The sequence below is a fragment of the Phyllobates terribilis genome, unplaced genomic scaffold (assembly GCF_046119375.1).
Source record: "Phyllobates terribilis strain yellow unplaced genomic scaffold, ASM4611937v1 Scaffold_3__8_contigs__length_932513732, whole genome shotgun sequence".
Taxonomy (NCBI): Eukaryota; Metazoa; Chordata; class Amphibia; order Anura; family Dendrobatidae; genus Phyllobates; species Phyllobates terribilis.
The window spans coordinates 762069681-762088619 of NW_027362763.1; the positions used below are offsets into that span (position 1 = coordinate 762069681).

At 40.0% G+C, this 18939-nt stretch overlaps 1 protein-coding gene across 1 annotated transcript in view; it reads right to left on the bottom strand.

Annotated features, from left to right (window-relative positions):
- LOC141257562 (serine palmitoyltransferase 3-like) overlaps positions 1 to 18939 on the bottom strand; it is a 112750-nt gene that overhangs the window by 22397 nt on the left and 71414 nt on the right. Inside the window, exons 7-10 of the mRNA XM_073672215.1 lie at positions 7103 to 7208; positions 5869 to 6088; positions 4327 to 4447; positions 1968 to 2103 (exon numbers count right to left, since the gene is read on the bottom strand). Of these exons, the coding sequence (XP_073528316.1) occupies positions 1968 to 2103; positions 4327 to 4447; positions 5869 to 6088; positions 7103 to 7208 (583 nt within the window). The remainder of the gene's footprint in view (positions 1 to 1967; positions 2104 to 4326; positions 4448 to 5868; positions 6089 to 7102; positions 7209 to 18939) is intronic.

Sequence of the window (18939 nt, forward strand, 5' to 3'; positions counted from 1 at the left end):
ATAGTGAAGAAGCCATAACTTGGTCAAAGTTATATGAGCACACAAATCTCCAAGGGTGCCCAAATTTTGCATCGGCCCATTTTTCTTTTTTTTTTAAATTACAAAAACTACAATATATACACTGCTCAAAAAAGTAAATGGAACACTTAAACAACCGAATATAACTCCAAGTAAATCAAACTTCTGTGAAATCAAACTGTCCACTTTGGAAGAAACACTGATTGACAATTTCACATGCTGTTGTGGAAATGGAATAGACAATAGATGGAAATTATTTGCAATCATCAAGACACCCTCAATAAAGGAGTGGTTCTGCAGGTGGGGACCACAGACCACATATCAGTACCAATGCTTTCTGGCTGATGTTTTGGTCACTTTTGAATGTTGTTTGTGGTTTCACACTCGTGGTAGCATGAGACGGACTCTACAACCCACAGAAGTTGCTCAGGTAGTGCAGCTCATCCAGGATGGCACATCAATGCGAGCTGTGACAAGAAGGTTTGCTGTGTTTGTCAGCGTAGTGTCCAGAGGCTGGAGGCGCTACCAGGTGACAGGCCAGTATACCAGGAGACGTGGAGGGGGCCGTAGGAGGGCAACAACCCAGCAGAAGGACCGCTACCTCCGCCTTTGTGCAAGGAGGAACAGGAGGAGCACTGCCAGAGCCCTGCAAATGACCTCCAGCAGGCCACAAATGTGCATGTGTCTGCACAAACGATTAGAAACCGACTACATGAGGGTGGTATGAGGGCCTGATATCCACAGATGGGGGTTGTGCTCACAGCCCAACACTTTGCAGGACGCTTGGCATTTGCCACAAAACACTAGGATTGGCAAAGTCGCCACTGGCGCCCTGTGCTCTTCACAGATGAAAGCAGGGTCACACTGAACACATGTGACAGAGTCTGGAGATGTCATGGAGAGCGATCTGCTGCCTTCAACATCCTTCAGTAGGACAGGTTTTGCAGTGGGTCAGTAATGGTGTGGGGTGGCATTTCTTTGGAGGGCCGCACAGCCCTCCACGTGCTTGCCAGAGGTAGCCTGACTGCCATTAGGCACTGAGATGAGATCCCCAGACCCCTTGTGAGACCATATGCTGGTGCGGTTGGCCCTGGGTTCCTCCTAATGCAGGACAATGCCAGACCTCATGTGGCTGGAGTGTGTCAGCAGTTCCTACAAGATGAAGGCATTGAAGCTATGGACTGGCTCGCCCGTTCCCCAGACCTGAATCCGATTGAGCACATCTGGGACATCATGTCTCGCTCCATCCAGCAACGTCACATTGCACCACAGACTGTCCAGGAGCTGGTGGATGCTTTATTCCAGGTCTGGGAGGAGATCCCACAGGAGACCATCCACAACCTCATCAGGAGCAAGCCCGGGCGTTGTAGGGAGGTCATACAGGCACATGGAGGCCACACACAATACTGAGCCTCATTTTGACTTGCTTTAAGGATATTACATCAAAGTTGGATCAGCCTGTAGTGTGTTTTTCCGCTTTCATTTTGGGGATGACTCCAAATCCAGGCCTCCATTGGTTAATAAATTTGATTTCCATTGATGATTTTTGTGTGATTTTGTTGTCAGCACATTCAACTTTGTACAGAACAAAGTATTCAATGAGAATATTTCATTCCTTCAGATCTAGGATGTGTTATTTGAGTGTTCCCTTTATTTTTTTGAGCAGTGTATTAATTTTTCCTAAAATACAAAGGAAATGTGTTATCTTTAACTTTAGGCCTTTTAGAGATCATTTCATCTTCAACTTGCTTAACGGTTCACATTAACAGTAATTTTGACCAGGGGTGCCCAAACTTTTATATGCCACTGTAATAAGATTAAGGGAGACAACCCCTTTAATGATACTTTGCTATTAATAGGCAAGACTTTTAGAAAACAAATGTCGAAAAGTGCAATGGTACAAGAAAAGGGACGAGATTGGGCAACCTAACGTTCATCATAATACATACCCTACTTTTCCTGGCATGTACAAGAGAACAGGGACCACTGGAGAATCCTCATTGCCGTATATTATGAATCCTAATTCATGTAATTTCTTCCTAAAGTATCTGGTATTCTCCATGAGTTGTTGTACTCGTTGCTGGCCTACAGCGGATGAAGTAATAAATACATTATTCTAAGTGCCGGTAGCAATAAAAAGCAGAATGTACTTGCCAACTTGAATACAGTTTTTTTCCTTTAAAATTGGGATTGAATTTATTGACATTTTTGAGCAACTTTTTCACATCTCTTTTGTGACTGACTCAGCCCAGCCATTGGCCCTGAATGTATGTCTCGATACCGGGGAAAGTCTGATGATGCAGTTTTCTAGCTTCTGGACAAATCACACACAGGGAAATGCTGCCTTGCAGAGGTTTGTGCAGCTCGCACGGACTCTTGTGAACTCTTTTAGGAGTCCTGGTACTCTCCTCATTTTCTGGGAGCCTCCGAGACATTCTTAGAGAGTTGGCAAGTTTGTTTAAAAGAAATCTGCACAATTATGCAACTTGTATGCTATTCCACATTGTAAATCTACATTAAATATTGAGTTTTCACTATTTTATTGTTTAGATGCTTTTTTTTTTTTTTTTTTAATCTATTCAAATAAAGTTCAAAAGTTCATTTTGGGAACCCAGTTACAAAGATAAAACTTGAGTAGCTCGCAGCAAAACAAGGGATTTGTCATGTAGAAATTCAACATGCCTAATCCTTGTATCCCTTTCGCCATTATTTTGCATCATTATTTGTAAGTAAAACCAGGAATGGGATCTAAACATCTAATGAAATGACTTGTTCTCTTTGTTTGCATCCACTTCTAATTATGGCTTTTCACTATACAAACTGCATAAAATTATTATTACACCTGACTGTGTACTTACTTTGAAAATCCACGTCAAAATAGCTGAAGAATCTTATACGAATGTTTAAACTTAAAGGGAGTCTGTCAATAGGATTTCCTATTTCATCCCCCAAACTATTTATATGTCGATGTAGCTCTTTCAAAGACAAGACCAACAATTAATTTACCTAGACAGTTCATTCCTTCACTACTGAGAAATCAGTTTGAATTGATATGTAAATGAGGCTGAAGAGCCATTTGTAGATCTTAAGCCTCCGTCACTCCAGCTCTATTTTACCGCTCGTGTTTTTACATATCGTGTCATTTGCATATCAACTCAAATGCTGATTTCTCAGTAATAAAGAAATAAATTGTCTACGTAAATGTATGTCTGGACTTGTCTTTGAAAGCCACCATATAAATAGTTTGGGGGGGGTGGATGAAATCCTACTGACAGATTTCCCTTAAAGGGGTTTTCTGGTACAAAATAAAAGGCATGCAGTCACTCTGTGTGACTGCAGACTTTTGAATCCCCCCAGCGCACACACTGTGTGCTGTAAGGATTCGCCGGTTACTGAGTCGTGAACAGCAGTGATGTATGCAATATGCATACTCCCGGCAGAAGCCGTCTAGTGGGCGTGACCTCGCTTTATACACTAGAATGGAGTGAGGCCGTGCCCACCAGACGGCTTCTGCCCGAGAGTATGCATTACACATACATCACCACCATTCACGGCTCAGAAACTGGCGATTCCTTGCAGCACACAGTGCGTGCTCTGGGGGGATTCAAAAGTCTGCAGTCACACAGCGTGACTGCAGACTTTTTATTTTATACCGGAAAATCCCTTTAATCTTCATTCGCCTAGCCTAACTGACAGGTCCTCATTGTCCCTCCTCCCTACTGAGATCTCACACTGCTCAGTACAAACTGCAACGGTCTGTCAGGTTGGGTGGGCAAACACTGAATATACTTGGACTAATGAGCTCTCTTATTCTAATCTGGGATCTGGAATTATGGCTATCTTCATATCAAGATTTTACAGCCATTCAGACATTAATTTTGAAAGTAAGTACACCTATCTTAGCCTCATCAAGTCTAAAATATCCATTTACACTGTATGCAGTTTGTATAGAAAAATATTGAGACGGACCTGCTTTAAAATATTAAAGCAAAATAATAACCAATTTACAATGTGTAACTTAATAAGGTGTATGAGGAGGTGCCCGAGTCCAATGGATCTTTAAGGATTTCAGAACTGAAATTTTATGGACAGCGAGGTGATAAACTAGGATTAATATCTAATGGATGGTTTGATTACATAAATACAGAATGTACGTGAAGGACAGGAATTCTCAGATACCTGGCAATAAGGCTATATTCTCATGCCATATACAGTAATAGTTACAAATTTTAGCTTGGAATCTAAATCAATAATGTGTAACAATATACAATGCGATGCTAATGAATGGGACTTTACAAAAGCTCTTACCAGTCCCATCTTGTGCCATGGTGCACTTCATTACTCTGATAATCTGCTCTGCCACAGGTGGAGACATAGATGATGCATAAAGTGCACTGTGTGAATGAGTTCTTAGGTAATCCACAAGATCCTATAGATAAACAGACAGATCTTTAGAGAAAATATATAAAGTTTTAGACTGCAAGTTAATCAAACTTTGTTTCTAGAACCAAAGTATGTACCATGAACAGCTCATGGCGCCGAGGCTGCCTGCATTTCATATTTCAATGGGTGACGGGGGGAGGGGGGGGGTTCACAAAAAAAATTATAAAAAGAGATGGGTGTTAACAAGCAAGAAGTTCACCTGCTCCATGTGATGTTAACCAGAACAGAGATGAATTTATTTTTTTCTGTTGCTTACAGGCTCAACATTGCCAAGATGCGTGGAGTGAAATGACGAGCTTTAAAAAATATGATTTTGTGGTACTCTGTTGGGAAATATTTATGTCATATGTGTCCATTTGCAGCCGCCCAGTGGTTGGGATGTGTATTGCTACCTGAATTGCTAGCATGTAAATAACACAGTGTCAGGTTGGGCTACTGTATGTTGAGTCACTGGAAGCATATATAGGGATTTATTACACACTTTATTCTGGTATTTAAACATTACTCTGTGCTTTACTATGAACTTATGGTAAATCAAGTTTTGTTTTCTTTGTGTAATATAAAGTTTCTGTAATATCTCCTCCATTTACCAATTGTTGTAAATCCTTCTAAAACTCAACCTTAAGATGAATATGGCACCTGATTTCACAAATCAAACTTCATACAATGTTTAAAAAAAAAAATCTCCTAGACCTGATGAGACTGTTGCACTTACTATGAAAATAACCTAGGTCTCACACTACTTAGTAAAAGCTGCAACAGTCAGTCAGGCTTGGAAGGGGAGTGGGTAGTGGAGACTAAATACACCTGGACTCATAAAATACTCATCTTATTATCACGATTTTGCAGACATCCTCATCAGGTCAAAGAGCTATTTAATAATGCATTGTTTGTCTTGAGCAACCTGGTGACAGATCTACTTTAAATGTTCAATGCGGCTTGTATATTCCTTAAAGGGACTTGGTCACCAATTTTTTTGCTAGAGCAGTATAATGTAGGGACAGAGAGTCTGATTCCAGTGATGTGTCACTTACTGGGCTGCTTGGTGCAGTTTTGTTAGAAACCCTGTTTTCTCTGCTGTAGATGTAGCAGTGTTCAAAAGCTGAGTTGTGTATAACCCCCTCCACACCCCTGATTGGCCGCTTTCGGTGTACATGGTCAGCAAGCAGCCAATCAGTGGTGGGAGCCGGGTTACATAGAATTGCTGGACTGTCTTGCACATGACACCTAGTCAGGCAGTGAATCTCCTGCTGATAAAACTTTGATTGTATTGAAACTACAACACACAGCCTAATAAGTGACACATCCCTGAAATCAGGCTCACGTGCTTTATATTATGCTGCCCTCAGATTAAATAGCAAAAACCTGCTGACAGTGTCTCTTTAATACAAAGAAAAAAAAACTTACCCTTTTTCCAGCAATATATCCACCTATGGCTCCAAAACTTTTGGTAAATGTTCCCATCATCACATCTATATCCGCAGGGTTCACTCCAAAGTATTCCACCACACCTCGTCCTGTAGGCCCCACTGCTCCAATACTGTGCGCTTCGTCCAAGTACAAGTAAGCTTTGTACTTCTTCTTTAATGCTATTATTTCTGGAAGACGGACAATTGAACCTTCCATGCTGAAAAAATGCAAGAGAAAAAATAAATCAGATCTGGTGTATTTTGGACGTAATCATTTACGATTTGTCATCAAAATGGCTTATTTTGTGTGTTTGGTAGAATGTAGTAGAAAATAAGTCCTAAAATAGACATTGTATGTGCTAAGCTTTTACTATTCAAACAGACCAAGCCAGTGTCATTAAAGGGGTTTTAATTTTAATTTTAGGATAGGCAATTAGTATCAGGTCTGTGTAGTCAGGCTCTCAGCACCCCTTGCTTATTAGCTGTATGACTGGACTGCCATACAGTAGCAAGCGCTGTGCCCCCTTTATTTTTCATATTGCTGAGTACACTAGCACACTGTACATTTAGTATTGGCCTTACAGTTTTGCCATTTTAAATTCTACAGACCTGGAAAAACTTGCTGTGACTTTAGATGATCTCTTTTTGGTAGAAGAGACCTTGGACAATAAAGCTATAACATGGTACTCGCTAAAAACAGGAGCATACTTGTTCGGTGGTCCCTACAAGCATTGTAAGTGTGGGGATAGAAGAGGGTCTCTGAGGTAGGACCCAGCTCTTTTAAATATTTACGGCATATATTGTGGATATGCCATAAATATCGGAGATGGGAATACCCTTTACACTCTGGATGCCCTAAGTGGATATTTGAAAATGTGTTTCCTACTCCAGACAATGCTCTCTAATAATTCATAATTTACACTTTGTAACCTGTAAGCAAATTGTGATCACCCAGAATGAAGGACATGGAGTCGGAAAAAAAACGTAACATTTTTTTGGCAGAGTTAATACCCTTGGCCATTTACTATCAGAGGTATAAATTAAAACTCTTTGTTCCCCTTGCAAAATCTGCACCAATGCCCCACACATGTGCTATAAACACCGGCATTCTATAAGGTAGAGGAGCCTTTGGCTCTTTCACGCACGAGGGCCCAGGTGACACCAATATCCTATAGCTATGCCCCTGTTTAATACTGCTGCAGTATCTTACTTTCTTCCAGTCGTGTTCATACCTGTAAATTCCTTCCACAATGATGAGGATTTTCTTCCAGGCTCTATGAGTGCGTGGCTGGCCATGTACTACAGCATCCCGCAATAACTTCTCCAGGTTCTGCATATCTAGGGGAAAAAGATTGGATATATGAACTTCATGTACACTACAGAAATTATTACATTTTTAATATATAAGTTTTTAAAATTAAAGTCAGTAAAACATGAGTTCATAGTCGCAATCAAATCCAACATAATAGAAATGTAAAGCGAAGAACATATGTGACTTTAACTCTAGTAGTGATTAGGAGACCAAGAAATATACTATTAGCACACTGACCTCCCTCCCCCATAATGTTATCTAAGGCCCCAACAATTCCCAGAAAGATATGGCCATGTTACTTAAAGGGGTGTTTCAAGTTGTTAAATTGCTTTAATTAGTCAGCATGAAAATAAGCAACTTTGCAATTTACTCCGCTTTCATTCACCTGAAATCAGAGATTTTATATTTTATAGTGCAGAGCCCGCCCTCTAAAGCCAGGCCCAGAGAGCACAGTAGTTACATTCCAGAAGGATGGTTAACCCTTAACATACCAGCCACCTCTCTCCAGCCCATTGATTTCTACACAGCAGAAAGCTGCTCACCTCCCTCCCTCTAATCTTCTGAAGAGATGCAGTTGCTAATCACCAGCCCACAGCTTTCAGAGCAGGTCTCCTAATCACAAATCACAGCTCTGTCACTGTCCTCTCTGGAGGTGTGTGAGTGTCCAAGAGTCTTGTTATCTCTGTGTAAATCTAAATATAACAATGTAGACTCAGAACAAACCACAATGCGTTACAGCAGAACTTGTGCTGGGCTTCATAGTTGTTCTAAGACTACAGTTCTATTCACCAGAGCTGTCACTCAAGTAGGAGAGCCTGTCCATCCAGACAAAAGGAAGTAAGGAGACTGTAAGGAGATTGTATTACTCTGAACTGCTCAAAAGACAACTTGAGAACACATTCATATATAATATAATATATTATAGAATATATTATAAATACATTCAGCACATATTAAATATGCCAATGCAATAATAAATCCATCACCATGTTAGCTGTAGTGGGATTAAGGCTGGAGTTGTCCACATTAATTCTATTAGTACTAGAAAAGCAGAGATTCCATAGATTGAATAGTGTCCGTACTTGTAGCAGTATGATTATGGCTATGTGGCATGGTCATTGGGAGATTTTCCTTTACAGATGGGTCTATTCTTATGAATGTAATGGCCTAGAGTACACACCTCACATGCCTCCTTTGAATTCAATGTCTCATATGTGGTAAGACGACTCACTCGGCGGCAGTCGGAAGTAGACACAGGAACGGTTACGTCTACAGGTTTATTATTTCAGCATAAAGCACTGCAGACTTCAGCAAAAATAAACTCAGCCTTGCTGGCATTAAGGTAAAACAAAAGACAAATGGTAACAGTCCATATGTGTGCGGGTTGCCCTGCACCAGTTTACAGCACCTTCAACTCCTCTCTGAGCTGAAGTTACACAGCCTGGAGACTTGTCTCTTAAGACTCACCAACAACACATAAAAAAAAACAGGACTGAACATTTAAACCATGCTCAGCAACACTCTGAGGGGAGGTATGGTGAATGATGTCCCTCCTGTCTCTATGTCATTCACATAAAACCACACCCTTTAAAAGAGTTAACCCCCAGCATATAACGCGCTGGCAGAAATTCAGTAGGTCTCAGTTCACACAGGAGAGCAACCTGAGTGACATATACCTCCCCTCGCATATCACACCAGTGACTCTGTCACACACATTTAATCGGCACCAAAAAGGTCTAGGGTGCATCAATGATGCATTTCTTTTCAAAAATGGTCACATCATAATGCAACATATCATAGGGTGGAAAATCCTATATTGTGTGTTATATATTTAGGTATATGCTATTAGTGTAGTGCAATAAAAAGTAACCCTCTAGGTGGCGCTAAATGTCTGCTAAAGGAAAGGGATGCAATTGTAATAAACCGTGCCATGCCTAGCGCAGGGCCTAAAAGCATTACAGAGATTGTAGCTTATCTGTAGTAACTTTAACTCATAAAAAAAAATCATATATTGGACTAAAAATATTTCTTAACGTGATTCTTGGTCTATGCACACAAGCTTCTAATGTAAAAATGGTTCCCGATGTTCAATATCACAAATTTCCGTGAAGTGTTTGCTGTAGAGGACAGTATTGTGTGAACTCCAGAAATGTCAGTGCACAATGAAATTTTACATGTCAAGACGTTTCTCTGAGATAGCAAGCAAAGGAATAGCCTATATATCATGTGAGGTAGTAAAGGGCAGATTCTACTGTACAGTAGTAAAAGTCACATTTACCGGAAATATCCAATAACTAAAGAAATAAGGATTTCATGTAATATGTCGGCACAGACACAAAACGGGCCATGATAAATGTTACCATTTCACAAAGTTACACTTTACATTACATATATGTCAAATTGTTCAAACAGCAAAAATTATTTAAATATAACAGTATAAACTAATGGTCAACAGCAGTATGGCATCAATTTATAATGGGAGACATGATGCTGTGACAGATCCACTGGCCGGCAGATCCAAACAGTCACTAGTGGACTCTTGACTTTAATACCGCTTGTTAAGCTTTTGGTCATTTTCCTGACAAAACGATCTTGGAAATTCAAAACGTAGTGCGATCAGAGTCTACAAGATATTGTATTGTGTGTGGTGTGGTTTAACAACAACTCAAGTCCCCCATAACAGCTGCAATTTACAGCAATAAAATGTGATTAAAGTGAATCTGTCAGCAGGATTTCACACCTTAAACTAATTATATGTAACTCTTTCAAAGAGAAGTCCAGCTATACCTTTAGATGGCCAGTCCCATCCTCCTTTACTGAGAAATCAGCCTTTGAATTGATATGCAAATGAGGCTGAAAATCTGAAGCCTCTGTCACTCCAGCTCTATTCCCCATCCAGCGCCGCCTCCTCCTGCTTGACTGACGGCTCCTTTGTCTGAAGTCACATTGCATAAAGGCTGTCAGTCAAGCAGGAGGATGTAGTGCTGGGCAGGGGGAATAGAGATGGCATGACAGAGTCTTCAGATGATTGTGAATTCAATCCATTACCATTGTGTCATTATGCATTGGCCTGTTGAAAATGTCCTTCTGCCATAGAGTAAACCGGTGTTATGAAGGAGAGGCTGACATGTTGTGGATTTCAAAAACAAATCTCAGGTCAGTTTATGTAGCATAAAAAAAAATAGTGAGTAAGAAATTTCTGTAAATCCCAAAAGACTTTGCTAGAACTGTAATATTCTGTGTGTTTGAAGCAACAAAAATATGGAGAGTCAAAAATGCAGCAAATACTCATCATGGGAGCTTAGCCTTACTGTCTTAATGTCCATACACAGATATCAGAGGCTCCAAGTCATGCAAAAAAAAAACATTTCCCATGCCATTCCTCTACCTCCACCAGTCAAAACTGTTGATTGGTTCTTGCCATCTGTGCTAAATTTTTCTACTCCCATCAGCATGGTGCAACAGGAATCTGGAGTCCATCCATGGTAAGGAACAAGTTGTTCCAACTAACTTGCCCGAGCACACACCAACATTTTAGTCGGCAGCAATCTGCTTGACTGTTTTCCGACAGTTTGTGGTTGATTTTTGACATCCTCATATGACCTCTTACATCCACAGGTCGTTTACATACACAGGACCTGTTTTTGCTGGATGTTTTTTCCTCTATCGCAGAAATTTTGGTATACTCCTGATACAACTGCACTAAAAAAAACACAAGGTTAGCAGTTTTAGAAATACTGGCCTCAACTAATCAACTAGCTAGATTGTGAGATTTTTTCATGCAGGATTCACATGAAGGTTGACATTCTTACACTAGTAAAGTATGAATATTGTGGCCATGACTGGGACTGTGTGCTCGTTCACATCATGCATGGGTGAAGAACCTGCCTGTCATTAACACATGCATTATCTAGTTTCCAAAACAGATTAGAGAAGTGTATGCGGAAATTGGTTTTCTGCACAGAAGTTAGGTCGCTTACGTGCACTAGCATATTGACTGAGGTCTAAGGGGTAACGTTTCGCCTTGTGGAGAGTGACATACCGCCCCTGGCATGCCAATGTAAGGAGGCTTATTCGCCGTGCAATGTTCCTCTGGGAAGTTAAACATGCAAATTGCCTCTTTAGAGAGGAAGAGGACTAGAACTCTATAGTGCCACCTGTTGGAAGCAGCAAGTCACTATCGAACCTTTAACGAGCCTTGCAATATGACTTCGGATAAATGCCAAATCTGACTCTCAATTTGCAGACACGGCGAATAAGCCTCCTTACATTGGTATGTCACTCTCCAAAAGGAGAAACGTTACCCCTATGACCTCAGTCGAGAGCCACTCACCTAGCCAAATCAGATCTCATAATTTGCACTGATGAGGGGCAATACCCTGAAACACTGAGATTCTGATTTGGCTTTTATCCTAAGTCATATTGCAAGGCTCGTTAAAGGATCTATAGTGATTTGTAGGATTGCTGATTCCAACAGGAAACGCTATAGAATTCTAGTCCTCTTCCTTTCTGAAGAGGCAATTTGCATAGCATATAGACTAAAATTATTGTGTGCAGTCTTTTAGACACACTTACCTAAAGCATGGTATGGTAGCCTGAACTCAGCCTAAGGTCTTAGATGAACGTCAACATTTTCTGGACAGTTATGTCTGCAAATTATAAATGTGACTAGGTGTGTGTGCAGCTGCACATTCTCATCTGCATCTTGGATGATTGCAGGAACTGATCGGCATTCAAAGTATCACTGTCTGTTAGACAAAATGGATAAGACTAGTGCTTGCTATGATTCCCTCCCCCCACACACAGAACTAAGCCCTGTGTGGAAAATTACTCGTTTGCCCTTTCACATTTAAGGGTTATTCCCAAAATCAAAATTGTGGCCTCAGTTTTTCTGTACATACAGAATTCATTGTGTGTCATCATCAACCCGTTTTTAAATCTGCACTCATTTGCAGCGATCACTACCTTAATGATGCCCTCCAGGGGTCTGTTTACCGTCTGTTACTAATGGATCTATCCTCCAGTAATTCTAGTGTGGTTTGGCGAGCATGTACAGTACATCTGCTAATGACCCGGTCTACTTCATGAAAAATCCAAAGAAATACTCACATCTTCATTGACCTGATAGCCAGGTTGTAGCACAGCTCAGCTTTGCTTGACGGAGGGAACATGATCATGCTTTGAAGATACCAGTTAAAGACTCACCTAATGACCCTGTTTAATTAAACAGTCCCCAGATATTCTCACTGCACCCTCATTGATCTGATAGCCAGGTTATAGCATAGCTCAGCTACGCTATGCTTGGCTCTGCTACACATGCAGGAGATGGCATGATCATGCTCTGAAGATCCCCATGAACCACCAATTAAATGTGGAGTTTGTAAATAGTGAAGCAGAATGGTCAAATAGTGGGTCACAGTCGCTACAGCCCAAACTATCAATGGTCACCTCATTCATATAAATGAAAAAGGACAATCCAGGGGCCTCTTCCCATTTACTAAAGGAGACAAAAGCATCCAAGGGTACATTGTAAGTATAAAAAAAAAAAGTTTATACAATGTTTGTGCACCAACCCATCTGCTTGATTACCCATTACATTGATTATTTGATGTGGAAAAATATTTTTTTCAGCAAGAATAACCCAATGACTTTTTTTAAAATCATGTTTGTACCAATGGTGATAACATAGTGCAATAACTAGTCTATTACACAACCTCTCTCTTTCCCTCTTTGTCCCTCTCTCTTCATCAGTGTATTTTTTTTGTCAGTCAGTCAGTCAGTCAGTCAGTCATTCTCTTCTCTCTTGTCACTCAATTCTTTCACTGACTCGCTTATCTTCTTTCTCTCGGTTATCCATTTCTCAATATATTGAGATCTATCTGTATCAGGAATAACGCAGGAAAGCAGAAGCGGGGTCCTGCAGCACTAAGAGGAAGCGGTGTACTCTTGGGATATACTGTGATAGAAGATACGAATAGGACCTCCCATTCAGCTTTCTGAAAATGGATATACAGAGGGGCAGAAGGAGATGAAAAAGACACAAAGATACAAGAAAGAAATTATGTGAAGCTTGTACTGTATATTTAAGAAAAAATAAATAATAATAATAATAATAATAATGCCCTTTGTAATGACTATTGCCATTGCGGAAATAAACCTTTAAATAACAGTGGTTAGGGTGTAGTCTGTGCACACTTATTGTCACTTGAATTTATATTGCAATCTGGTGTCTATTGTCCATACAGGGAAGCTGGCTCCCATCATAAAAGGCCTGGTTTCTCTAATATCTGGCCATACAGTGTACGGTATATTCATATGTAAAGTGTAGCCATTGTTCAGTTTCTACCATTTTCAAATTAATAGTTTGTAATGGAAAGTCCCTCAGATCCTTCCCTAATTTGCTTGAATCATAGTGGTTGTTCAATTTTCACAATTCCATTTAGTTTCCATAGATTGCTGAAATAATGGATAACAATGGGCATTTTCACAGGAAATTTTAAGGGATTATAAAAATATGTTGTTTTCCTCTAAAAACTGTGCTACACCCTTTTGTGACTTGTGTCTGGTATTGCTACTTAGCTCCATAAAAAGTGAATAGATAAGATTTTTTATTTTTTATTTTTTAAATCTTTGAAAAAAAAGCAGCCATGGTTTTCATTGAAAGAGTCTCTAGAACTGATTTCTAGTTTGACCACTAGTGATTTGATTAGTGACTTCTCTTCCTAATAACGCAAGGATTTTCTAAACTGAACATCCCTTGTACATATTGTATTCACTTACTGCTGAGTTTTCTTGGCCTGATACAGTTATTGGAGAACAACCACTGAGTGTGGTCTTTACACAGCGCATTGGTCACACATCTATATTATATCAATATTTATTATAATAGCGTTTTGAAGAAATTGCTGAAAAAAATAGGCCACTACTAAGAAATTATTTAAAAATCCACAATATATTTAATTTTAAACAAAGCTTTACATATCTGATCTGCCCCTGTGTATATTGTGCTAATAAATAATATATTTCAAAGCCACATACAAGGCTTATGTGACTTTTCTTGATTTTAATGTTTAAAAACTATAACTATACTTGCAATCATTTTAATTATATTACAGCCTCTGCAAAGCCCTCTAGGCTGTGGGGGTGCGAGTCCTGAGACCCCCGCCGATCACTCAAGCCACTAAGCAGAAGCGCTCAGCTAATGCACAGTGATGGCTTTTTATTGATCCCGTACACCACAGTGCATGCACTCATGTATTTACATTAGTGATTCTGCACTGAGGTTTTAGTAATCAGTAGGGGTCTCAGGACCCTCACGGATCAACAGGGCTTTTAGGGAGCTGTAATAGTAAAATATATTTAGAAATTTAGTTACAATAAACAAAACTTTCTTCAATTCCTCTGAGAAGAGAGCAGTACATTGTGGGACAGAAGTCAGTGAATTGCACATATGTACCGAGGAAACACTACTTGGACAACCCCTTCTGTATTCCAATGTCCCCTCCCCCCAGTAAAATATCACTTATGCTCACCTCCGGTGCCGCGCAATTCCACATTCGTCAATGGATCTCACGGGGAAAGACGCTGGCACCGGAGGGAAGTATAAAAGTTATTTTACAAGGGGAAAACTTAGGGATTTAGAAGGGGTTGTTCAAGTAGTGGACAACCCCTTAAACATTTTTTGATCAAAAAATGTAAAAGCCATCCAATGGTAACCATGTGTACCTTTTATATAGATGGTCTTAACTCCAGTGACTCACCTCTCCATGTGCCCAGACAGGCCTCAAATGAACTGGGGATGAGATGGGAACCATGCTTTGCTTGCTTGCAATGGAACCTTTTTGGAAAACATGCGTGGATATGGGTGCACAGCCTGGGTGACCTTGCCCTCCACCTCCACTAGAAAATGGCCCACAGAGCTTTAGTATTAAATTATTCAGGTGCACAAATATGTGATCAGTAGGGGTCTCAGGAACCTTACGGATCAACATGGCTTTTAAGGGTTTGTAATCTAAAAATATATTTAGAATTTTGGCTACACTAAATTCTCTTAATTCCCCTGGGACAGAAGTCATTGAATTTCAAACAGGTACCAAGGAAAGCACTAAATTTACATATGCCATGAATGTGTAAAAAAGCAAGATTCCTAAAATTAGAGCATAATAGATACAAATATACATACATATATATATATATATATATATATATATATATACACATATACACACAAACACAATCATTTTTATGCAGATTTTTCTAGCTCCAAGCTGTATAAACTTGAATGCTTTTGGAATGAAACAGATCAGGTGATGTGTATTTGTGTAATGAGGAAGGTGAGGCCTAAGGTTATAACACCTCAAAGTGTATAGAATTACAGGTCCATTTCATTAAATTAGAATATCATCAAAAAGTTAATTTATTTCAGTTCTTCAATACAAAAAGTGAAACTCATATTATATAGTCTTTACAAACAGTGATCTATTTCAAGTGTTTATTTCTGTTAATGTTGATGATTATTGGCTTACAGCCAATGAAAACACAAAAGTCATTATGTCATTAATCCCTTAACCCCCGAGGGTGGTTTGCACTTTAATGACCAGGCCAATTTTTACAATTCTGACCACTGTCACTTTATGAGGCAATTACTCTGGAACACTTCAACGGATCCCCCTGATTCTGAGAATGTTTTTTCGTGACATATTGTACTTCATGATTTTGGTAAAATTTCTTCGATATCACTTGCGTTTATTTGTGAAAAAAATGGAAATTTGGCGAAAATTTTGAAAATTTTGCAATTTTCAAAATTTGAATTTTTAAGCCCTGAAATCAGAGCGATATGTCACACAAAAGAGTTAATAAATAACATTTCCCACATGTCTACTTTACATCAGCACAATTTTGGAACCAAAATTTTTTTTTATTAGGGAGCTATAAGGGTTAAAAGTTGACCAGCAATTTCTCATTTTTCCAACAAAATTTACAAAACCATTTTTTTAGGGACCACATCACATTTGAAGTCACTTTGAGAGGTCTTTATGACAGAAAATACCCAAAAGTTACACCATTCTAAAAACTGCACCCCTCAAGGTGCTCAAAACCACATTCAAGAACTTTATTAACCCTTCAGGTGCTTCACAGGAATTTTTTGAATGTGGAAGAAAAAATGAACATTTAACTTTTTTCACAAAAATGTTACTTTAGACCCAATTTTTTTTATTTTCACAGGGGTAACAAGAAAAAATGGACCCCAAAATTTGTTGTGCAATTTCCCCTGGGCACACAGATACCCCATATGTGGGGAAAAAACACTGTTTGGGCGCACGGCAGGGCTCGGAAGGGAAGGAGCACCATTTGACTTTTTGATTGTAAAATTTGCTTGAATAATTAGCGGACGCCATGTTGCGTTTGGAGAGCCCCTGTGTGCCTAAACATTGGAGCTCCCCCACAAGTGACCCCATTTTGGAAACTAGACCCCCCAAGGCACCTATCTAGATGCATAGTGAGCACTTGGAACCCCCAGGTGCTTCACAAATTGATTCGTAAAAATGAAAAAGTGTTTTTTTTTCACCGCTCCCTGCACATAGCCCTGGGTGTCAGCTGTGACAATCAGCTGACACCCGGCGGCGATCGCGCCCGCACAGCCTGTGTGCGCGCGCGATTGCGATGACGTACTAATACGGGTCTGGCTCTTAAGTCCCAGGGCACAGACGCGTATTAGTACGTCTAATGTTGCTAAGGGGTTAAATTAAAATAATTAACAAAATACACCTGCAAAGGCTTCCTAAGCATTTAAAAAAGGTCCCTTAGTCTGTTTCAGCAGGCTCCACCATCATGGGGAAGACTGCTCACTTGACAGATGTCCAGAAGGCAGTCATTGACACATTCCACAAGGTCCCAGAGTTCCAATTTTCATTTGGCAATCAAGGTCACAGAGTCTGGAGGAAGAGTGGAGAGGCCACAATCCAAGCTGCTTGAGGTCTAGTGTGAAGTTTCCACAATCAGTGATGGTTTGGGGAGCCATGTCATCTGCTGGTGTAGGTCCACGGTGTTTTATCAAGACCAAAGTCAGCGCAGCCGTCTACCAGGAAATTTTAGAGCACTTCATGCTTCCCTCTGCCGACAAGCTTTTTGGAGATGGAAATTTCATTCTCCAACAGGACTTAGCACCTGTCCACACTGCCAAAAGTACCAATACCTGGTTTAAAAACAACAGTATCACTGTGCTTGATTGGCAGCAAACTCACCTGACCTTAACCCCATAGAGAATCTATGGGGTATTGTCAAGAGGAAGATGAGAGACATCAGATCCAACAATGCAGACGAGCTGAAGGCTGCTATCAAAGCAACCTGGGCTTCCATAACACCTCAGCAGTGCCACAGGCCGATCTTCTCCATGCCACGCCGCATTGATGCAGTAATTGATGCAAAAGGAGCCCCAACCAAGTATTGAGTGCATTTACTGAACATATATTTCAGTAGGCCAACATTTTGGATTTTAAAAACATTTTTCAAGCTGTTATAAAGTATTCTAATGTACTGAGATAATGACTTTGTGTTTTCATTGGATGTAAGCCATAATCATCAACATTAACAGAAATAAACACTTGAAATAGATCACTGTTTGTAATGACTCTATATAAGAGTTTCACTTTGTGTATTGTAGAACTGAAATAAATTAACTTTTTGATGATATTCTAATTTAGTGAGATGCACCAGTATTAGGCAGCTTGGGCCAAATAAGAGTTTTAACTGACTCCGAAAAGTCAAAAATTGGACATTGGGACATGATGACAGAACTTATCAAAAGTTTTGTTGCAAATAGTCAGTGTCGTAAAAAATGTTTTGGAGGAAAAAGGGCACACATTCACTGTGAAAGATTTGAGAAAAATCAAATGTCAAGAGACAAGGAAGCCATTATCCTCCAGTGCGGTCATATACCAGAACTACAACCTCCCTGGTGGCCCAGAAGTACAAGGTGTTCAGTGCTCAGAGACATGGCCAATAGAAGGATGGCTGAAACCGGACCACCACTGAACAAGGCACAAATTGAATTACATTGGGAGGTGGGGGGTTGTAATTATAATGAATTGGGGGTGGAGGACATAGTCTGCCATGATTCTGGGTAGTGAGGAACTGTGTTACACAAAACAATGCACTGCTGAGAATGATGATATTTTGAGCTGCGCAAAAGATCATTTCACCTGACAAATTAGCGTTTTGCCTCTTAACACTGAAAGATTATATCTTAAGAACGCTTGTATCTTTCAGCATAAATGCAGCTTTACTTGCAGAGAGTTAATGGGAGTAACACGCTTGTTTGCAAAAGAAACTCCTTTATTATGTATAATATTGTTCCTTATAATATAGTGTCTCTTGTTATATATGGCACTATCCCTTAGCATCCTCTCGCTATGTATAGCACTGTCCCTTACTACATAGCATTCCCCCTTTTTATGTATAGCACTGTCCCTTAATCCATAGCATTCCCTCGTCATCTATAGCGCCATGCCATAGTATATAGCGTCTTCTCTTGTGAGTAATAGCACCATCCCTTCTTACATAGGGTATTCTATTATAATGCATAGCTTTGTACATAAGGGGAAAAAACTTTCGTGCTGCAGGCATGCACCAGAACACCTGTTTCTTCATCATATGACCCATCACACAACCTCCCCAAACATCATGTAGCATGTCACCTGAAACATTGGGTGCTGGGGGTGGCCACAGACACCAAAATGCCTGGGGCCATGGCTACCC